The sequence below is a fragment of the Squalius cephalus genome (assembly GCF_949319135.1).
Source record: "Squalius cephalus genome assembly, chromosome: 9".
Classification (NCBI taxonomy): Eukaryota; Metazoa; Chordata; class Actinopteri; order Cypriniformes; family Leuciscidae; genus Squalius; species Squalius cephalus.
The window spans coordinates 42457315-42481346 of record NC_137130.1 but is presented as its reverse complement, the minus strand read 5'-3'; the positions used below and the strand labels follow the sequence as shown (position 1 = coordinate 42481346).

At 41.5% G+C, this 24032-nt stretch overlaps 1 protein-coding gene and 1 long non-coding RNA gene across 2 annotated transcripts in view; one reads left to right on the top strand and one right to left on the bottom strand.

Moving 5' to 3' along the window:
- plbd2 (phospholipase B domain containing 2) overlaps positions 1 to 21696 on the bottom strand; it is a 40372-nt gene extending 18676 nt beyond the window's left edge. The window contains exons 1-6 of the mRNA XM_079882192.1: positions 20994 to 21696; positions 5946 to 6039; positions 5131 to 5289; positions 3243 to 3343; positions 2108 to 2322; positions 889 to 983 (exon numbers count right to left, since the gene is read on the bottom strand). Of these exons, the coding sequence (XP_079738318.1) occupies positions 889 to 983; positions 2108 to 2322; positions 3243 to 3343; positions 5131 to 5289; positions 5946 to 6039; positions 20994 to 21169 (840 nt within the window). The 5' untranslated portion in view covers positions 21170 to 21696. The remainder of the gene's footprint in view (positions 1 to 888; positions 984 to 2107; positions 2323 to 3242; positions 3344 to 5130; positions 5290 to 5945; positions 6040 to 20993) is intronic.
- On the top strand, positions 10362 to 12077 carry LOC307164998. The gene is made up of 4 exons (XR_013822379.1): positions 10362 to 10458; positions 11479 to 11573; positions 11703 to 11844; positions 12008 to 12077. It is a non-coding gene; the product is annotated as an uncharacterized lncRNA (long non-coding RNA).
- Positions 21697 to 24032: the final 2336 nt, after the last annotated feature.

Sequence of the window (24032 nt, the reverse complement as noted above, 5' to 3'; positions counted from 1 at the left end):
CTGAGATCACACACACACACACACACACACACACACCTCTGAAGGGCTTTATTCTGAGATCTAACACACACACACATACACACACACACACACACACACACCTCTGAAGGGCTTTATTCTGAGATCACACACACACACACACACACACACACACACACACCTGAAGGGGTTTATTCTGAGATAACACACACACACACCTGAAGGGGTTTATTCTGAGATCACACACACACACAGACAACTGTCTGGATGTTCATTATTCCGCTTATTACACGGCTACCTGCCACATAAGTACATAATTAGACCCGAAATTTTAATCTGAGTATAAATATGTTATCAGCTCTTTAAACGCAAAGCTTCGCGGAGTGATCAGTTTCAGCGGCGAGATCAAAGACGGACATTTAAGAGATACGGTTTACAGTCATAACACTTATTACACAGCATTTCACCACATAGATCAGAGATATTGATATTTCAGATTAAACTGTTTTAAAATCGTACCTGTTTGTATCTTATAGTCCAACAGTGTACAAAACAATAGACACAAAATGGCCACCGCTGCGTTTGTGTGAAACAAGAGAGAGCGAGTCCACGATACTGGATGGCATAATTAAATAACTGTACACAAAATATTGATTCGACTGAGTTTTAATATTTTATTAGCTCACCAAAAGCAAAACTTCCACGAAGAAAAAACGTTCCTAGCGAGTGTATAGCACTGCTGCCTTCAGTGACCCGGATGAGCCGGTGTTTCTGTGTTCTGTTGTTATCTGGGAATATCATACGGCTGGATGTGTGATTGACCAATCAGAATCAAGCATTCCACAGACCCGTGTAATGAGAAATAAACACTGCTTCTCCCAACAAGATAATAGTTTTAAAGAGACTCACCAAACCACTGCTGAGCAAATAAAAGTCATCGCCTGAGAAAATACTGCCAGGGTAGGAGGAAAACACCTGCGTTTTCCCGGGAATAGTCACCTTTCCTGCAGGAACAGTGATGCATGCGTTACATATTATATACACTGTAAAAAATTACCCTGAGGCAAACGCTACGGTGAAAAACTGTAAATTGATTATCAGAAAGTTTCCGAACTATATACGGTGGACAACTGATAGATCTTACCGTACATTTTACAGTAAATACCGTTAAATTTAAGTTTTTGGACATGAAAAAGAACAAATGGTCCCACTTTATATTACGTGGCTTTAAGTACTATGTACTTACATCGAAAGGTCGGTACAATGTACTTATAGTGTTGATGTTGTATTATAAATCACTTGTGCTGCTGCTGAGGTGTGATACGGGTAAGGTCAGGGACAGGTGTGCTGTATGGGAAGGTGTAAGGGTGGGTTACGGTGTAATTACATAAATTAATTACAGCTGGTATTACATGCAGGTATTTTTAAAATATAAGTACAATATAAAAACATGTATGTACACAATAAGTCCACTGTATCAAATTATTAATTTCAATGTTAGTACATAGTAGTTAAAGCCACTTGATATAAAGTGGGACCAAACAAATCATTGTATAATTTACAGTGAAAAACCTTAAATTGACGTTTCCACAATTCCCTGCGTGACACTTCACATTTGATAGATTTTTGTTGAAATAACTAAGTTTCTTCAGAGTTTTATTTATTTTTTTCTAATCAGTTATGTACATTTGGGTTTTATGTTACATTTAATGTTGTTAAATGAATGTTTATTGCATTTTTAAAATGTCATGTGTGTAACCATGATGGTGTTTAGTGTGTGTGTGAATGACACTGTGCAGCTTCTATTTATATTACTACTAACTTCCTCAGTGTGTGGAAAAGCTGTTTGAGCTTTGTTTGATCATGTGACTCTCATCACCACTGTGATTGGTGGTTGTCAGCATATTACAATGGTACAAAACAGATATAGGAACTTCAATATTTCGGTAAATTAACATTATATAATGAAATACGTTTTTTTTTTACTGTAAATTTGAGTCTATGAAACCTAAAATGTTGCTACCGTATTTTTTACAGTACATTTCTGGCAACTACAGCTGCTGTTTTTTTACAATGTAGTGTAATATTGGGTAGTGTAATAGTGTATGTGTCTGTGAACATTTCTCGCCTGTGGGAGATGTGCGGTACGCGAGACTGTATCTCTTCAGGATCCGCAGCATGGACTGGTAGGTGTTCCACGTGTCATGTGACACCAGCAGGTCCTGGCGGCCCGGAAGCACTTTGATGAGAGCGGAGCAGGAGCCAGAGCCCACGGCCCGAGTCCGGCTCGATCTGTTGAGCGCAGACTCCAGGTCCTCCAGGTCTCCTCCCATCTGGAACAGGCTGAGCGCACATGCAATGATATTAATAATAAATATAGCTGCAAGCAGCAGTTATCGGGGTTCAAGCGGTGTAAGGCCTTTAAGCACATGCGTAAAAAAGATATTATTATTATTAGCAAGCATGTAACCACTTACATCATAGATGGAGATGAACATTTACAGCCAATAGAGTAAATATACAATAGGAAATATATGGATTTAAAGTTTTTTACAGTTCACGATAATTTATTGGCCGATGGCGGACATGTTTTTTGAGATCCGTCAATGTACGGCATAGACAATAATGGCAGCTCGGACAAAGAAACGGCATGCCAATTTCCAAGTCAACTGGACTAACGGTAGCATAGTTATGACCATTTTCATGTCTTTTCAATTTTATAGCGCCACCGAGTGGCCAATCGCCGCGTTTATTTTTACTGTGACGTCAGATGGAGCTCTTACATATGTGTGCCAAGTTTGGTGAAAATATCTCATTTCCTTTTTGAGTTATAGCCATTTTAGTAAAAGTGGCTCCTCCCACTTCGAATATTTTGGCGCCCCTTAGCGACCGTGAATCAAAATTTCAAATTTTTTATAATTATTGACAGTCAGACTCCAGAGAATCTTTCTGTAATCTTTTGTACTTTTGACCGCTGTAGCGCCCCCGTCAGGCCGATCGGGGCGGGCCTTGGTGACGATGTAGGCGGTGTGAGCACTACCAGCCCTAATAGTTTCAAGTCTCTACGACTTACGGTTTGCTCTGCCCGATCACTTTTAGGGGAGAATGCTGATCCTTGGAAAATTTTACAATTACAATAGGGTTTCAGTACTACGCACTTGAACCCCTAATAATAATAATAATAATAATAATAATAATAATAATACAACAACATGACACTTTGCACATGGACTAAAGGGAAAAAGAAGCATGGCTATACTCACAGGAAGCCGAAGGGGTTGATGGAGAGGCTTCCGGAGGGGAACTCCACCTTCCCGTTATAGCCATCCTCCAATCCCTGAAGCTGCAGCAGAGACAGGCGGACCTGAGAGAAGAAGAAAAAGAAGATGACCAGAAGAAGAGGACCTGAGAGAGAACAGGCCATGAACTAGAAGAAGAGGACCTGAGAGACAACAGGCCATGAACTAGAAGAGGAACTGAGAGAGAACAGGCCATGAACCAGAAGAAGAGGACCTGAGAGAGAACAGGCCATGAACTAGAAGAAGAGGACCTGAGAGAGAACAGGCCATGAACTAGAAGAAGAGGACCTGAGAGAGAACAGGCCATGAACTAGAAGAAGAGGACCTGAGAGAGAACAAGCCATGAACCAGAAGAATAGGACCTGAGAGAGAACAAGCCATGAACCAGAAGAATAGGACCTGAGAGAGAACAGGCCATGAACCAGAAGAGGACCTGAGAGAGAACAAGCCATGAACCAGAAGAGGACCTGAGAGAGAACAGGCCATGAACCAGAAGAGGACCTGAGAGAGAACAGGCCATGAACCAGAAGAAGAGGACCTGAGAGAGAACAGGCCATGAACCAGAAGAAGAGGACCTGAGAGAGAACAGGCCATGAACCAGAAGAGGACCTGAGAGAGAACAGGCCATGAACTAGAAGAGGACCTGAGAGAGAACAGGCCATGAACCAGAAGAAGAGGACCTGAGAGAGAACAGGCCATGAACCAGAAGAAGAGGACCTGAGAGAGAACAGGCCATGAACTAGAAGATGACCTGAGAGAGAACAGGCCATGAACCAGAAGAAGAGGACCTGAGAGAGAACAGGCCATGAACCAGAAGAAGCAGTCCTGCAGGCTTCGCTTGTGCATGAGAGATGCTTTACCATTGTCATGTGACACTGATGCAAGAGCAACCAATCACTCTTCAGTATGCAAATTAATGCAAGTAGGAAGACCAATCAGTAATGACATACTGCTGTCAGTAGGTGATCAAGGTAACAGATGTCATTAAGGGTGTAATGTTTACACAGAGAGCAAGCCTAAGGTCTAATAGAGGGTATGCAGTGACGTCACTTTCCCGCGGGAACACACTCCCTCAGCCGGACTGAGTGGCAGAAGAGTTGCTGAGGGACTGGAGTTAATAGGGGGAACTGTTAAAATACGAGTAAAACAAACGATTATCAGTTTTAAGGTTGGACTGGGTATAGTGTTCCTAACAACTCACCAAAGATCCAGTGATCATGGATATTGACATGCAGCAGGAATCGTGTTTCCTGACATTTATATGAGCCTGATTTCCACGCCGGGGAAATAAAGCAGATTTGCCTGTGAATGCTTTATATAAATATAATATAGATCTAAATCCATGTGATCACTTATATTAATGCTATGTATATCATCATATCGTCCAGCCCTAAAACTTGTATAGTTTTTTGTCAGTGTTTATTTAAAAACAACCAATTATGCAGAACATACGATGGTAAATATTTAATTGATGAGTTGTCAATACAATATATAGTGTATGATTTTACCCCTAAACTCAGCATATTGACACACAATGAAAACTGCAAATCCAGCTTTCTCTGCCTGGAGTCTCTGTGAACTGCACGATTCATTCGCTTCTCTGTTCTGCAGCTTTCAGCGGTCTGTGAAAATATACCTCAGATGTCTTGTCAAATCTATTTATACAGTCAATCTCAAGGCTCTTTACTGTTTTAGATGTGTTTTGTGTGTTTTTCACGCTGAAAAAAAAAGCTTCCACTCAGTGTTTCTGCCGCTCAGTGTGTGTAACCGCTCCGGCCGCCGGTGACGACACACACACACACACACACACCCCCTGTAAGGAGTGGTGTTTGGGGAACTCTTCTCCACGCACCTGATGCCAGTACGGCGAGTCTGCGTGCGTGTCCATCTGCTGATTGAGCCACTGCAGGTTAGTGCTGATGTAGTCTTTGAGCCGCTGACAGTAGCCGGCGTCACGAGCGGACGGCTCACAGTAACCCATCAGTGTGTTCATCCAGTGCTGGTAGATCAGCTGCGGCACACAGAAGACGTTAGTTCACTCATGGACTCTGCTGTCTGTCACGAAGAGCACGCTGTGTTTCTGATCTCTGTTGTGATGTCACACATCTAGAGATGCACAGTTTTATGCATACACTCATATGTTACAGTAAGAGGTAATGACAGATGACACACTATACACTCAACCGTCTATCCATTCATCATCTGAAGTGTCCCACATTCCACACTTCAGTTCATTAAATGCATCATCTGGGCATCTTTTTTTGCACTATTTAAACTAACAATGGCTTAGAATAGTGCACAACTACACAAATCAGGACCACATACATACTTGATGGTGTGTGGATCAGCTAGAGATGAAAAACAGTGGCCAGGCGAACTATATTTTATATTTTGCAGTAATTTCTATAAAAGCAATCAGTGCATGGTATGTAACAAATATTTATTTGGCAAAGCAAACATAAGTGCTTACTGATTAACTTTACATGTGTTGTCTAGAAGCTATTTTATACAAAGCGCCAAAAAAAATGCATGTAAAATTAAAATCACTTCGCAAGAGATTATTTGCTGCCATCTTTCCCAATCACCCTGTAATGCTAGGAAGCTAGGAGCTCTGGCTGAGCGTTGACCTGTTGTGTGTTGTTGATTATCTTCGGATTAGACGTGTACCTGTGAGGTGACGGAGGCCTCCACGAGTCCCGCCGCATACGCCTGCAGAGAGTCATTATAGACGGCACTGGTGCTGACATCCAGATACGCCCACCTGACACACACACACACACATCAATTCAAAGCCGTGTTACTGTCATCTACACTGAGAAATAATGCAATTCTTCATCTCACACGTTTAGTTTCCGCTATTTTGGAACAAATTAACATTACAGCAACCAAAGACTCATTCTGCAATCGCCATCGACAGAGGCAGCGTGTTTTGTTTATGCTTGTAAGACAACTCTCTCTTCAATGTCTCTCTTCATGTCCATTATAAGCATCTCTGGGCTTGCCTCATTTAGCATTTAAGTTTATGGAGTTAATAAAGTGGAGTTATTAAAGTGGAGCGTGTTGCCGGACCACATCCGTGTGCAGTGTAAATGCTCACACCTGTTAAAGGAGCAGTAAGCGATTTCTGAGAAATGGACCACGCAGAGCAACATACTTGTAGCCAATCAGCTTTAGGGGGCGTGTCCACTCATGATGGGAAGGAGAGAGAGTGATCCAATCAGCTCTAGGGGGCGTGTCCACTCATAATGGGGGGGAGAGAGAGTGAGCCAATCAGCTTTAGGGGCATGTCCACTCATGATGGGGGGAGAGAGAGTGAGCCAATCAGCTCTAGGGGGCGTGTCCACTCATGATGAGGGGGGGGGAGGGAGAGTGATCCAATCAGCTCTAGGGGACGTGTCCACTCATGATGGGGGGAGAGAGAGTGAGCCAATCAGCTGTAGGGGGCATGTCCACTCGTGATGGGGGAGAGAGAGTGAGCCAATCAGCAGTAGGGGGCATGTCCACTCGTGATGGGGGAGAGAGAGTGAGCCAATCAGCAGTAGGGGGCATGTCCACTCGTGATGGGGGAGAGAGAGTGAGCCTATCAGCAGTAGGGGGGCGTGTCCACTCATGATGTGGGGGAGAGTGAGCCAATCAGATGTAGGGGGCGTGTCCACTCATGATGGGGGAGAGTGAGCCAATCAGCAGTAGGTGGTGTGTCCACTCATGATGGGGGAGAGAGAGTGAGCCAATCAGCAGTAGGGGGCGTGTCCACTCGTGATGGGGGAGAGAGAGTGAGCCAATCAGCAGTAGGGGGGTGTGTCCACTCGTGATGGGGGAGAGAGAGTGAGCCAATAAGCAGTAGGGGGGTGTGTCCACTCGTGATGGGGGAGAGAGAGTGAGCCAATAAGCAGTAGGGGGGTGTGTCCACTCGTGATGGGGGAGAGAGAGTGAGCCAATCAGCAGTAGGGGGGTGTGTCCACTCGTGATGGGGGAGAGAGAGTGAGCCAATCAGCAGTAGGGGGCGTGTCCACTCATGATGGGGGAGTGAGAGTGAGGCAATCAGCAGTAGGGGGCGTGTCCACTCGTGATGGAGAAGAGAGAGTGAGCCAATCAGCAGTAGGGGGGCGTGTCCACTCATGATGTGGGGGAGAGTGAGCCAATCAGCAGTAGGGGGCGTGTCCACTCATGATGGGGGAGTGAGAGTGAGGCAATCAGCAGTAGGGGGCGTGTCCACTCGTGATGGGGAAGAGAGAGTGAGCCAATAAGCAGTAGGGGGGCGTGTCCACTCATGATGTGGGGGAGAGTGAGCCAATCAGATGTAGGGGGCGTGTCCACTCATGATGGGGGAGAGTGAGCCAATCAGCAGTAGGTGGCGTGTCCACTCATGATGGGGGGGGGAGAGTGAGCCAATCAGCAGTAGGGGGCGTGTCCACTCGTGATGGGGGAGAGAGAGTGAGCCAATCAGCAGTAGGGGGGCGTGTCCACTCGTGATGGGGGAGAGAGAGTGAGCCAATCAGCAGTAGGGGGGTGTGTCCACTCGTGATGGGGGAGAGAGAGTGAGCCAATCAGCAGTAGGGGGCGTGTCCACTCATGATGGGGGAGAGAGAGTGAGCCAATCAGCAGTAGGGGGTGTGTCCACTTGTGATGGGGGGGAGAGAGAGTGAGCCAATCACCAGTAGGGGGCGTGTCCACTCGTGATGTGGGGGAGAGAGTTAAACTGTTAAACTGACACGTGTCGTTTGTTCAGAGACTGTAGTGCTCGTAAATGTAATGAATATATTATTAGACCTTTTAAATGCTCTTCCGCGTTTCTCCCTCGTTTTGGGAGTTTGTTGTCATATAGGGTTATATTTTTTTAAATACTTCAAGTTGCCCTCATTTTAATATTCATGTATCTATATAATGAGTGTGTTGCAGGTCTGTGTTTTATTGGTTGTTGTCTCCTCTTCTCACCCTCTACTCTCCCACTTTTCCACAGCTTTACACACCCATTTCTCAAGTGTTTTTCAGTTGTGAGGTGTGAGTAGCCGCATTTCCACTGTCTGGCCTAAAGCGAGCTGCTAGTGCGCGGTCGAACAGAGGCGGAGTTCACCTGAGTCTGGAGACGCCAGCGCCGGATGAGTCCATATACCAGCTAACATCAGCATTAAAGACTTTTAACAATGTGGATTCTGAACACTATAAGGCAGAAATATTTATATGCGGTGCAATAGACTATTATGTGCGTTAACCATTACTATAGTAAACATGGTAAATATGACCGCATGTTTTTATTTTATCTATCAGTGCATCTCGTCTCTTTACACGGGACTGTCTGATGTCCATATTTAGCTCCGCATATGTCATAAAACAAAGCAACTGAGGTTTTTCGGGAGCTTCCTCTGTTCCTCTGACTGATAATATAACTGTACTGGGAGAGAGTGCTAAAGCTCCTCAGGGCGTATTTTGGGTGGCATATTTGTAGAAGTGATTGTTCTTTCTAATTGTGATTTAAACAGCAACCATAGCTACTGTCCTGTGACTACAAATAAACAGAAACAGACATGACCGAATAAGTACTTTTGTGATTTAACGGTAAATAACACTTTATTTCTGTGTGACAAATGTGCAATCTTGACAAGTTAATTCCTTATGATCAACGTATTTTATTGTAAACCTGTGGTAAAACATCAATGCTTGGGTTTTAAATCTTTTAGCAAACAACAAAAATGCCAACAAACGGTCGCTTTTATCATGTTCGTTTTGCGTTCTAGTTTCCAGTGATCTAGTAATCACTAGTTTCCAGTGATTTCCTTCTGATTAGTTTTCGGATAAAACTTCCACTTGTTGGTGAAATGATGGGTTTGTGTGGTTTTGGGCCCGGTGCTCCAGGTGTGAGGCTATCAGCCCGTTTAAAGCCCTGGCTCGCACTGGCCGACAGGAGAAACACGGCTATTCACCAGCCTTAAACAGGGGGGTTTCATGACATTTTAAGAGGAATAACACACTGGTTGAGTTAAAAGTAACACAAAATGTGTTGTCCTTATCTAGACACATAGATGTGTTAAGAAATAAAAGGTTGTTGTTTTCAACACGTCGGTTTTAAGAGTCCAAAAACACCCACATCTCTGTTTAGTGCAAAAACAGCCGCAAAGCTGCAGAGAATCAGCGCTGGGGTGAGAATCTCCGTTTCGAGAACGGGACTGAGGCGCGACAACTTTAGCAAGAAATCAGCAGATCTTTATAAAGGCGTCTCTCTTCTCCAGCTCTTCGTCATCAGCAGATCTTTATAAACACGTCTCTCTTCTCCAGCTCTTCATCATCAGATCTTTATAAACGCGTCTCTCTTCTCCAGCTCTTCGTCATCATCGGATCTTTATAAACGCGTCTCTCTTCTCCAGCTCTTCATCATCAGATCTTTATAAACGCGTCTCTCTTCTCCAGCTCTTCGTCATCAGATCTTTATAAATGCGTTTCTCTTCTCCAGCTCTTCATCATCAGATCTTTATAAATGCGTCTCTCTTCTCCAGCTCTTCGTCATCAGCAGATCTTTATAAACACGTCTCTCTTCTCCAGCTCTTCATCATCAGATCTTTATAAACGCGTCTCTCTTCTCCAGCTCTTCGTCATCATCGGATCTTTATAAACGCGTCTCTCTTCTCCAGCTCTTCATCATCAGATCTTTATAAACGCGTCTCTCTTCTCCAGCTCTTCGTCATCAGATCTTTATAAAGGCGTCTCTCTTCTCCAGCTCTTCATCATCAGATCTTTATAAACGCGTCTCTCTTCTCCAGCTCTTCATCATCAGATCTTTATAAACGCGTCTCTCTTCTCCAGCTCTTCGTCATCATCGGATCTTTATAAACGCGTCTCTCTTCTCCAGCTCTTCATCATCAGATCTTTATAAACGCGTCTCTCTTCTCCAGCTCTTCGTCATCAGATCTTTATAAATGCGTTTCTCTTCTCCAGCTCTTCATCATCAGATCTTTATAAATGCGTCTCTCTTCTCCAGCTCTTCGTCATCATCAGATCTTTATAAACGCGTCTCTCTTCTCCAGCTCTTCATCATCAGATCTTTATAAACGCGTTTCTCTTCTCCAGCTCTTCATCATCAGATCTTTATAAACGCGTCTCTCTTCTCCAGCTCTTCCAGCTTCAGCGGATCACGGTACGAGCGGCACTGACTGCGTTTACTGGCACCATCACCACAACCTCAGCTGTAAGTCTCTCTGTCTAATGTGTGTTAATGTCCTTGCTATACACACCAGTTACAATAAACTGAGCATGTTAATCTTCAACGATGACAACGTTTTTATTTTTCGGTCACTTATTGTTTTATATCTGAATAAAAGCATCTGTTCATCATGTAAAGCGATCTAGTCTCTTCAGAAAATTTGGGAAAACATTGTCTTTCTGAACTTTCTGAAGCGTCACAGTAGTAGTTGCGTAACTGTCAATGGAGGGATCAGAAATCTCTCTGATTTCATCAAGAATATCTCTGAAGATGAACGAAAGTCTTACAGGTTTGGAACGACATGAGGGTGAATAAATAACGACTGAAATTTCATTTTTGGGTGAATTAACCCTTTAAAAGAACTATTATACACTTATGTGTGACAATACAAATCTTTTTGCTGGCGTTTGAATAGAAATACATCAGTGTAATGTAGAACTTTTGGAATTACTATTAGAAATTTCAGTTTGAATTTTTTTTCCTTGTTCAATTCATATGATCAATAGCCTATATATTCTCTTAATAATAATAATACAAAAAATGTATAATGCACTTTTCTAAAACCAAAAGCGCAAATATAAAAATAATACAACAATTAATTAAAAAACAGTCTTAATAATCTTAGTGTCCCAACGTTGGTGCGTTTCTGATGGTGAGATTGTTTTGTGCTTAGGTGAAAGTGCAATAATTAAAAATCTATTTCTCAAATGACAACAATTGCTGTGATTATAATTGTGAGCAAAACAATCATCAATTTAACCAGTTTTCATTGACTTAAAACTACAGTAAAATGCCCTGACATTTAGTCAACTAAAACTACATTATATATATTATTATAAAAAATTAAATAAGAACTTAAATCGCAGCACTCATAAAAAAAAAAAAAAAAACGGCTCTGTGTGAACCGGCACTAACGGTGTTTTAATGATCCGATAAAAGAGCAGCTTTGACATATCCTCCGGCATGCTTGAACATGTTGCTTCACACTGTTGATAATCTGTCCAGCAGGGAAAGCATGGATCCAGTCGTCATTGGCTCAATAGTGGGGGGGGCCATCCTTGTCGTTATCATCATCGCCATCACCTGCTGCTGTCTCAAGAGTGAGTGCTTCCCACAGAAACCAGTCCAGTGCTTCTCAAACACTCACATTTCAGTGATCATGCAAATGAGAGGTATTATTTAGGCCGGTTGCGAAACTGAATTATGAAATGATGTTGTTTTTCCCACAGGAGGTTGAGTTCATTACCCAGCATTCCCTCTGAAGACTGCGCCTCACTGGATAATGATCACTCAAGACCAGCGGATGTGTTTTAGTCTTTTTTCTCTTTTATTTTCAGTTTCTCCTTTCTGTTTGGTTTTTGTTCAGTGGCAGTTTTCCTTTATTTGGTGTTTTGTTCCAGTTTTTCATCTTATTTAGCTTTAGTGTTATTTTAGATTTATTGAGTATCAAAGACTAAAAATAACTAATGGTTTGTTTTGTTGATTAAGTGTTGGTTAGATTCAGGAAAAGAAACCACCATGGTTGTGTTTAAAGGAAGTGTGAACATGTTTTCTGTTGAGTTTTTTCTTTTGAAGGTCTAAATGTGAGAGATTTCCCACAGTCCTCTTCTGTTCAACATGTGAACGCTCACAGTTCCCCGCCCAGTGGAATAAAACACAAACCATCTCCAGTGCTTGTATTGTTATTATTCATCTAAAGGAATAGAGTATATTAGATATATTTTACTCCTTTTATTTATGTATTTGAATATTTTTAAATGCAGTGTATACTTTTTGCCCATAATAAAAATAAAAAAAAATAGTAGAGATTATTGTAAGTACAGTGTATACTTACAAAAAAAAGTATACACTGTAATAATAAAACTAAACCACCTAATTATACTACAGACGTGTGAAATTAATGTGGAAAAGATAAATACTCTGAACCCTAAGTAGATTTACACAAACTGAGAAAGTCAAAAAGTGTTATGTTGTGCCCCGCTCTTCCTTATATATATACATATAATGGTCTCCAATTAACATTGGACAATGCACTGAAACATTACTATATGAAGTTGTAGTTTTTTCCCTACTTAACTGTAAAGGAACCTCTTCAATGTTAAATTATATTTTTATGTTAATTCGATACCTTTTCAAAAGTCATTTATACACTGAACAAAATTATAAACGCAACACTTTTGTTTTTGCCCCCATTTTTCATGAGCTGAACTCAAAGATCTAAGACATTTTTCTATGTACAAAAGGCCTATTTCTCTCAAATATTGTTCACAAATCTGTCTAAATGTGTGTTAGTGAGCACTTCTCCTTTGCTGAGATAATCCATCCACCTCACAGGTGTGGCATATCAAGATGCGGATTAGACAGCATGATTATTGCACAGGTGTGCCTTAGGCTGGCCACAATAAAAGGCCACTCTAAAATGAGCAGTTTTATCACACAGCACAATGCCACAGATGTCGCAAGTTTTGAGGGAGCGTGCAATTGGCATGCTGACTGCAGGAATGTCCACCAGAGCTGTTGTGCATGAATTGAATGTTCATTTCTCTACCATAAGCCGACTCCAAAGGTGTTTCAGAGAATTTGGCAGTACATCCAACCGGCCTAACAACTGCAGACCACGTGTAACCACACCAGCCCAGGACTTCCACATCCAGCATCTTCACCTCCAAGATCGTCTGAGGCCAGCCACCCGGACAGCTGCTGCAACAATCGGTTTGCATAACCAAAGAATTTCTGCACAAACTGTCAGGAACCGTCTCAGGGAAGCTCATCTACATGCTCATCATCCTCATCGGGGTCTCGACCTGACTGCAGTTCGTCCTCGTAACCGACTTGAGTGGGCAAATGCTCACATTCGATGGCGTCTGGAACTATGGAGAGGTGTTCTCTTTACGGATGAATCCCGGTTTTCACTGTACAGGGCATATGGCAGACAGTGTGTATGGCGTCGTGTGGGTGAGCGGTTTGCTTAGGGCCCTATAATTTCCGCGATCACGGAATCGCGGACGGAATCGCGGAATTGGCAAATTAACGCGGAATCTAGTGTCAACACGGAATTTCGCGGAATTTTACATATTTGGAATAAAATTCTGTTTTCGTGTGGGAGAAAAACGTATGTCTGAGGAAAATCGCATATTACTGAAAGAACGAGCAGAGAGAGAGGCCCGGTCGCGCGCGCGTCTTCAAACTGTCTTGCTCTCTCTCACTCCCTCGCGCTTATTAAGCTAAATCAATTGAGAATTGACACAATGGTAAAAGATCGGAAGAACGAAGTTTCACGTGGAGCATTCGGATATTTTTTTCCTGAATTTAGGCTACCGCTGGGTGTGAATTGTGCAAAAAAACTTTTTACCTTGCCTTCTTCTCTGAAAAGCGTTTCGCCCATTCAGCTGACATAAAAAACACTTTCAATAAACTAAACAAAACCTATCCAATAATTAAATGTTTACTGTGTTGACAAATCTTGTGCGATATCCTAACTGCCGGGATAATCACACAACGCGCACAAGTCTGCTAATGATACGTCCGATTCGCGAACTAATGACTCCTTTGAACCGATTCATTTTAATGAATAGTTAAAACAACTGATCTGTCCAACACTGAATCGGTTCGGTGTATAACAAAATCGGTAACACTTTACAATAAGGTTCCATTTATTAAACTCATTAACTATTAATAAACTGCACTTCTACAGCATTTATTAATCTTTATTAATGTTAATTTCACCATTTAGTAGCCTACATTATTTAAATGAAAAGTTGTATTTGTTAACATTAGTTAGCTTAATGCACTGTGTGAAGTAACATAATAAAAATACAGGGTTAGGGTTAACTAAGATTAACAAAGATTAATAAATACAGTAACAAATGTATTGCTCGTGGTTCATGTTAGTAGCCTAATACATTCACTAATGTAAACAAACCAAACCACATTTAACACCTCTTAAAATGAGAATTTTGTTTGTTACCTCAATAAATTTAGGGTCATTCCTATTTTATTTGTGTACATTTTAATCATTAACATTAAAAACACTCTTTTTACGACAAAAATAACAGTAAAGGGTAAAAAAAAAACTGAATTCTCAAAAATTAAAACGGAAAAAACGGAATTTGCAAAAATTAAAACGGAAAAAACGGAATTTGGGAAAATATAAAACGGAATTTGGGAAAAAATAAAACGGATTTTATAGGGCCCTATTTGCTGATGTCAACGTTGTGGATCGAGTGGCCCATGGTGGGGTTATGGTATGTGCAGACGTTTGTTATGGACAACAAACACAGGTGCGTTTTATTGATGGCATTTTGAATGCACAGAGATACCGTGACGAGATCCTGAGGCCCATTGTTGTGCCATTCATCCACGACCATCACCTCATGTTGCAGCATGATGATGCACGGCCCCATTCTGCAAAGATCTGTACACAATTCCTGGAAGCTGAAAACATCCCAGTTCTTACATGGCCAGCATACTCACCGGACATGTCACCCATTGAGCATGTTTGGGATGCTCTGGATCGGCGTATACGACAGCATCTTCCAGGTCCTGCCAATATCCAGCAACTTCACACAGCCATTGAAGAGGAGTGGACCAACACTCCACAGGCCACAATCAACAACCTGATCAACTCTATGCGAAGGAGATGTGTTGCACTGCGTGAGGCAAATGGTGGTCACACCAGATACTGACTGGTTTTCTGACCACCTCGGACCCCCCAATACAGCAAAACTGCTCATTTTAGAGTGGCCTTTTATTGTGGCCAGCCCTAAGGCACACCTGTGCAATAATCGTGCTGTCTAATCAGTATCTTGATACGCCACACCTGTGAGGTGGATGGATTATCTCGGCAAAGGAGAAGTGCTCACTAACACAGATTTAGACAGATTTGTGAACAATATTTGAGAGAAATAGGCCTTTTGTGTACATAGAAAAAGTCTAAGATCTTTGAGTTCTGCTCATGAAAAATGGAGGCAAAAACAAGATTTGCGTTTATAATTTTGTTCAGTGTATAATGTCATGAAAAAGTGTCACTAAATTGCTGGCTCTCCAGTCAGACGCACACAAGAAAACCGTCAGCAGCCTGAGACTGTGCGGGGGCGGGGCTACATGTGTTGCTCCGCCCCCTGACTGCTCTAATTGGCTCAGCCGTCTCTCATAGGCACACTGCTTTAAACTATAGCATAGCTTGGAGCAATACCTTACAGTAAAACGTAAAAACAAACTTTAACATTAGGCATTACGTTTATAAAGATAGTATTGGCAGGGCCGGCGCTAGCTACTGAAGTGGTATTCTGGAACTGTGAATAAATTGAATAAAACAGCAACATAACAACAACAACAATAACATCTTCATTAAACAAAAAAGAGATTACCTTAAATAAAGTTTGATTTATATGTACATACAGTAGGCTACCGGTAAAAAGTCTGGACCCATTACTATTTTTAATGTTTTTGAAATAAGTTTATTATTATGCTCTACAAGCCTGCATTTATTTGATCAAAAATACAGAAAAAAAAAACAGGAATATTAAGCAAGGATGTGTTAAATATATAAAAATTGATAGTGAAGACTTTTTTAAAACAACTTTTTAATAATCAAAAAATCCTGAAAAAAAGTATCACAGGTTATAAAATAAATATTAAGCACCATTTCTAACATTTGATAATAAATCAGAATATTATAAAGTTTTCTGAAGGATCACATGACACTAAATTCAGCTTTGCGTCACAGAAATATATTTTAAAGTATAGTAAAATAGAAAACCACTATTTTAAATAGACTTGATGAGCATAAGAGACTTCTTTCAAAAACATTAAAAATAGTAATGTGTCCAAACTTATGTACTGTGTAAGTAAAAATATACTAAATGTAAAATTAAATGTTGTATAAATAAAAAGGTTAGGAATCATATTTGTTTCAAGTGTTTTTTATTGGGGGTGGGGGGCCTCCAACATTAATTTTGCCTAGGGCCTCCTAATGTCTAGAACTGGCCCTGAGTATTGGGTAAATTGGCAGTGGGCGGGATCACACAGACCAAAACAAAAACACTGAACACACATTTCAAAGCAGAATAACTGGCTGTGGCATTGTTCTTCAGAGAAACGAGTATGTGAACTTAGCATGTTTCCTAAAACATTGTTATGCTTTAGTAGTCAAAAATAAAAAAAAATACACATCACTTAACTATTTAAGGTGTGAAAAGCCCATGAGACTGCTGACAGCTTTTCTATTAATCAGTTTTTATATCCATGTTACAGATAAATTATATTAAGTGGTGAAATCGCTCCTTAAACGATCATCTGTGACGATCTGCACTCCTATTGGCTGTCGGATTTGCACTCCTATTGGCTGTCGCTCCAGAAAGTCGCTGTTCATTTGCATATACAGTACCAGTCAAAAGTTTGGAAACATTACTATTTTTAATGCTTTTGCAAGAAGTCTCTTATGCTCATCAAGCCTGCAGTTAAAAACAAAAAAAAAACAAAAAAAACCAGTAATATTATGAAATATTATTACAATTTAAAATAATGGTTCTCTTTTTTAATATACTTTAAAATGTAATTTATTTTTGTGATGCAAAGCTGAATTTTCATCAGCAAGTACTCCAGTCTTTGGTGTCTTATGATCCTTCAGAAATCATTCTAATATGATGATTTATGATCAATGTTGGAAACAGTTGTGCTGCTTAATATTTTTTTATAACCTGAGATACTTTTTTCAGGATTATTTGATGAATAAAAAGTTAAAAAGAACTGTATTTATTTAGAATAGAAATCTTTTGTAACAATATACACTACCGTTCAAAAGTTTGGGAACAATAACTATTTTTTTTTTTAAGAAATTAGTACTTTAATTCAACAAGGATGCGTTAAATTGATAAAAGGTGATGGTAACGATTTATATTGTTAGAAATGTTTTTATTTTGAATAAATGCTGTTTTTATGAATAAATGCTGTTAACGTTTTACTCATCAATGAATCCTGAAAAAAGTATTCCAAAAAAATATATTAAACAGCACAACTGTTTCCATCATTGATAATAACTGAGTATCAAATCATCATATTAGAATGATTTCTGAAGGATCATAAGACACCAAAGACTGGAGTACTTGCTGATGAAAATTCAGCTTTGCATCACAAAAATAAATTACATTTTAAAATATATTAAAAAAGAGAACCATTATTTTAAATTGTAATAATATTTCATAATATTACTGTTTTTTTTTTTTTTTTTTTTTTTTTAACTGCAGGCTTGATGAGCATAAGAGACTTCTTTCAAAAGCATTAAAAATAGTAGTGTTTCCAAACTTTTGACTGGTACTGTAGCTATTATACATTTCTCAACTTCCTCAAAGTTGTGTGGTTAAAAAAAAAAATCAGGAGACAGAAAGCATGTGACATTTGCAATTCGTCACCTTCCTAAAATAATTGCCTAAGTCATTTTTTTACAAAAATGATTTTTTTGCACAAGTCATCTCCTCATGATGCTGGCCACCTCTGGTAAAATCACCCACATCCTCAGTTGAACAGATCATGCAATTCTACCCCTATAGTATAATCGCCTATGTCAAGTGTGTGACTTAGGCCGTTTTATTTTGCCTAAGTCAAAAGGCAATGAGACTTAGGCAATTTTACAAACTTTTCAAGATGGCAGGTGCATCAAGAAGATCGAAAAGCTACTCAACCTCTGAAGTTATTTCCATGATTCAGGGCTTACCCCCTATTGGTAAGTGATGAGGTTTACTATAATATAGGCTAGACTATAAATATTGCATAGTTTTTTGTCTTTTTTAGTCCGCATTTTAGTCAATAAAAATAGCTAAGTCAATGAAGATAGCATTAGGCTTTCTGTTAACCCTCTATGGCATGGTGTTGCCCTCAGGCAACAAACTACCCTTTGGACCTCACACCGCCCCTTTAATCTTTTTAATATATATTTTTAAATAGCCTATAATATCCCCTGACATGTCTGTTCAATGAAATGAGGGGCTGAAGTGGGTGTGACCTTTTGTTTGGGGGTGGAGCAGTCCTTTCATGAAGCAAAGCCACATGGTACACAGTGCCACCAATTAGTAAGATAAATATCACTTTTTAACATGTTTAAGTTAAAATAACTTTATATTAAAAAATATATGCATGTGCATCAGTATGTAAATAAGTATGTTTGATTGTTTAAAGATTTATTTTGTTTTTATTTATATACTAAAACTGTGTTTTTTTGTTCGTTGCCTCAGGGCAACACTGTGCAGTTAGACCGCTTTTGTTCAGGCAACATCATAGGGTTAGGAGGACCAAATGGTGCATTCAAGTTCTCCTGGGAAGTTTGTTTTTACAAGTTTGGAAAACTCAAATAATGCGCATTATGTGTCAATTTATGTTTCATTATTATTGTTGTTGTTATTATTATTATTATTATACTGCCACAGAGAATGATGGGAAATGTAGTTTGGTCACTCATGCCTATCAGCTCATAAACTGGCTAAATGAGTAGTGTTTTCTGGCAAACTTTATCTCTCTTCTTCATTAACAGTACACATAATACGTACACAAACTAAATTGTACTGTCGGAATTCAGAATTAAATTTATCATGATTGAAAACTATTTTCTTCCGCCATTGCTTCCCACTCGTAACTACGACTATGTGGTGATGTTCATGTGCATTCAACTCGTAATTACAATCTTTCTGACATGACTTGAACGAATCAATAGTTAGTGTTTTTGCGATCTACTGATACTTGCAGGAAATGGACACAAGAACATTTTATGGGTGAAAGGAACATGGTTAGGGTCATTCCTTCTGAGAGTGAGGACAGTGAGCTTGAGGAGAGGCAGGAAGAGTGGATCCCTGAATCAGGTTTGAGAGACAGTTAGGAGGTCAGGGGTCATTCAGCAAAGTAACGTGTGTGTGTGTGTGTGTGTGTGTGTGAGAGAGAGAGTGAGAGAGAGAGAGAGAATGTAGTGTGATTTTGTGACCATTTGTGATTGATGTTTGTCAAAATGAAACTTTTTCTAATGCACATATTGCATGTTTTCCCTATTCCACCTATGTAGAAAACCTTTGAGTTTTAGTATCCTCGTAGCACATTGTTGCACAAAGCGTAGCACAAACCAATATCTGGTTCAGGGGTGGGGTGGGGCACATTTTATGATGGATATATTATCAGGGACCCCCAAGCTCCCAAAAAATGGGGGGGAAAGATTTTTGTCTAATTTTTTCCACATTACATGATCTAATTAAGAAAGATTTGAATAGGCTACCGTATTGGAATCAAACAGCTAGAAATGATGTGTATATAATCTGTTTGGTTCTAAAATATATTATCTGAATGAAATGAAATCGAATGTATCGTCCTGTGGAATCATTCATTCAGACAGCATACGAAGATGTTCAACTAATAAAGATCTTCATCGCTGGCAAACAAAATAATTAATTTGCAGATTTGCTTTCACTTGACTGTACTGTAGGTCCACGGCCAGTAGGCTACAGTCGGACGCTTGATGTTCTTAAATCTTCCTGTTATGAGTCCGAGTGTGAAACCGCTTCAGATTCAGTGCGTGCAGGAAACCGAACAAATCATTCAAACTGATTCGCAAACTTATTTGATTAAGTCCCCAGCAAAGAAGAGCTGGAGGTAGAAGTGAGGAGATGCACGTATGCCTCCTCAGAATGATGTTTAGTTTGTTTGTTAGTGTTTTATTGTTGACAGAGTTGAACATTTAAAATTGCCTAAGTCACAAAGGCATGTTCAGAAATCTGCCTAAGTCATTTATTTCTGTTACGTTACATAATTGACATGCATTGTTATTAGTATGTCAATAGTCATCTTCTGCCATAACCTTTTTGAGTGACATTATCAAAAAATATCATATATTCAATTATTGGTTCAGTTTTTTGTGTTTTCTGAGAAACCTGAAACAAATGACTTAAGCAATTATTTTAGGAAGGTGACGAATTGTGATTCTATTACATGAGGTTTGACATCTGTACATCAATTACATTCATTGAAAATTATGTTCACAAGAAATGCGACATCGCAGATCTGATCTGACTTGATGCTTAAAACAACACTTATCGACGAATAATATGAGATATGGCTTTTGATATTCCTTTAAAGTTTATACTCGCATTAGTCCAAAATCAAAACAACGGTACCGCAGTAATCCTAAATCACATTCGTAAATTACCTCATATACACCTACATATTCATGACTTACCCAGTGTTATTGATGTGTTTGTAAAGGTATTCGTGACATTCGTTTATGAAGGTATTCATCCATGCACTCACAGTGTTGTTGATGTGTTTGTGAGGATTCTCTCCCAGTATTGTTGATGTGTTTGTGAGGATTCTCACCCAGTATTGTTGATGTGTTTGTGAGGATTCTCACCCAGTATTGTTGATGTGTTTGTGAGGATTCTCTCCCAGTATTGTTGATGTGTTTGTGAGGATTCTCTCCCAGTATTGTTGATGTGTTTGTGAGGATTCTCACCCAGTGTTGTTGATGTGTTTGTGAGGATTCTCACCCAGTGTTGTTGATGTCGTTGGTGAAGTTGGCGACTGCGACAGAGTCCGGTTGAAATCCCTCTTTCAGGAACAGATTAGATGTTTTCTCATCATACAACGCAGAGTAGATTTGAGCCCATGACAGTGTCACGTTTAAAACACAGATTACACACAAAAACAAGCGATGACACGCCATTGAACCTCCAGAAACACTCTTCTCCTGTTTCTTCTGAGGTTTAATGGTGTTCGGTAAACTATCTTAACTGTATTACAGCCACCAACTGGACGGGAGCGCGCACGCGCAGTCACGTGATTCGTGTTGTCCCACACAATTCCGCGCTGTCAGTCAATTTAAGTTTCACTTTTCATTTGCTTTTTATTGCTTAGCAGGAGATTCAGGGCTAAAATTCATTTTAATCTAAAGACTAGATTAATACAGAAAAGTTAGTGATCATATTAGTCAGGGAAAGTAGGAAGCTGTCATATTTCTTTCTTTTTTTTTCAAATTGCAGGAACGATACTCTAAAAAAAAAAAAAAATGAAAAACTTCACGGAGAGATGGAAGAGTCATCATTGTCCTCCTGTTTATCATGTCTTCGGTGTGCTCATGACCGCTGAAATGACCTTGATGACAGTGCAACCAAATCAAGACGTGGAGGATTTAACAATGGAAGGACAAAGATCCGAGATGTGCCAAGAGCATGATTTGTATGATTTGCATGCACTTACTCACCCCTAGTGGGCTAGAATATGTTCTACAATAAACTGCATAATAATTTCCACATTAAACCCTGTATAAATTAATAGTAAGGCAAGGCAAGTTTATTAAGTTAATAATAAAATGAAAACAGACTTCAATATATGAGCCTACAATTCTTATTTAGACTGTAAATAAAATCTGATGCAGCAAATCTCACTGGATAATTATATATAGTAATGCATTACAAATCATTTGAATAATAATTACCCTTTACCGCCAGATTATTGTTTGTGTTACTCTTCACTTATTATTATATATAGAAAAACAAATATGTATTTATTACCAATCATTTGAATAATAATTACCCTTTACCATCAGATCAAAGTTTGTGTTACTCTTTACTATTAAATTGTGAAGTTATATTAAACTACTTGAGAGCAAAATACAAATGTGTGTATTACATGATACAAATGTTGTTGTTTTTTATCAAGGTTTATTACATTTTTGTTCCTGAAATTCACTGTTTTCCTGGGATCAGGATAATTCTGTATTTCTCAATCTTACTAAAAAGTTGGGCAGGAGCCAGGGAGTGACCCAGGTCCAAGCCATGGGAAAGAAAAGCCCACGGAGGAGCCAGGGAGTGACCCAGGTCCAAGCCATGGGAAAGAAAAGCCCACGGAGGAGCCAGGGAGTGACCCAGGTCCAAGCCATGGGAAAGAAAAGCCCACGGAGGAGCCAGGGAATGACCCAGGTCCAAGCCAATACCGGGTGAAGCCTCAGCAGTGAGTCCGGGCAGAGCCGTGAGAGATGGAGACCCAGGCTGAGCCGAGGAGCCAAAGACACCGGGTGACACCATAAGTCTGAAGGGCAGAGGCAGTGCTGATAGGCTTGTGGGCCCGAGACAGAGCCAGAGGCTTGGAAAACCCACGGTTGCCCAAGGCAATTGAGGACAATTGTGGAGCCAGAGGGAAGATGGAGCCCGGTGGAGCCGAAGGGGTGGAGGGATGAGGCACAGCTGGAAGCCTGTGGACAGACCAGGGTGACACCTGACCAAGGCGGAGCCGGAGCCCACGGTAGAGACGAGGGAGCATGGAGCTGGAGCTGATGGGTCAACAGGCCGAGGTGGAGTCGTGCTCGGAGGCCCAAGCTGGAGCTGATGGGTCAACAGGCCGAGGTGGAGTCGTGCTCGGAGGCCCAAGCTGGAGCTGATGGGTCAACAGGCCGAGGTGGAGTCGAGCTCGGAGGCCCAAGCTGGAGCTGATGGGTCAACAGGCCGAGGTGGAGTCGTGCTTGGAGGCCCAAGCTGGAGCTGATGGGTCAACAGGCCGAGGGGGTCAACAGGCCGAGGTGGAGTCGTGCTCGGAGGCCCAAGCTGGAGCTGATGGGTCAACAGGCCGATGTGGAGTCGTGCTCGGAGGCCCAAGCTGGAGCTGATGGGTCAACAGGCCGAGGTGGAGTCGTGCTCGGAGGCCCAAGCTGGAGCTGATGGGTCAACAGGCCGAGGGGGTCAACAGGCCGAGGTGGAGTCGTGCTCGGAGGCCCAAGCTGGAGCTGATGGGTCAACAGGCCGATGTGGAGTCGTGCTCGGAGGCCCAAGCTGGAGCTGATGGGTCAACAGGCCGAGGGGGTCAACAGGCCGAGGTGGAGTCGTGCTCGGAGGCCCAAGCTGGAGCTGATGGGTCAACAGGCCGATGTGGAGTCGTGCTCGGAGGCCCAAGCTGGAGCTGATGGGTCAACAGGCCGAGGTGGAGTCGTGCTCGGAGGCCCAAGCTGGAGCTGATGGGTCAACAGGCCGAGGTGGAGTCGTGCTCGGAGGCCCAAGCTGGAGCTGATGGGTCAACAGGCCGAGGTGGAGTCGTGCTCGGAGGCCCAAGCTGGAGCTGATGGGTCAACAGGCCGAGGTGGAGTCGTGCTCGGAGGCCCAAGCTGGAGCTGATGGGTCAACAGGCCGAGGTGGAGTCGTGCTTGGAGGCCCAAGCTGGAGCTGATGGGTCAACAGGCCGAGGGGGTCAACAGGCCGAGGTGGAGTCGTGCTCGGAGGCCCAAGCTGGAGCTGATGGGTCAACAGGCCGATGTGGAGTCGTGCTCGGAGGCCCAAGCTGGAGCTGATGGGTCAACAGGCCGAGGTGGAGTCGTGCTCGGAGGCCCAAGCTGGAGCTGATGGGTCAACAGGCCGAGGTGGAGTCGAGCTCGGAGGCCCAAGCTGGAGCTGATGGGTCAACAGGCCGAGGTGGAGTCGTGCTCGGAGGCCCAAGCTGGAGCTGATGGGTCAACAGGCCGATGTGGAGTCGTGCTCGGAGGCCCAAGCTGGAGCTGATGGGTCAACAGGCCGAGGGGGTCAACAGGCCGAGGTGGAGTC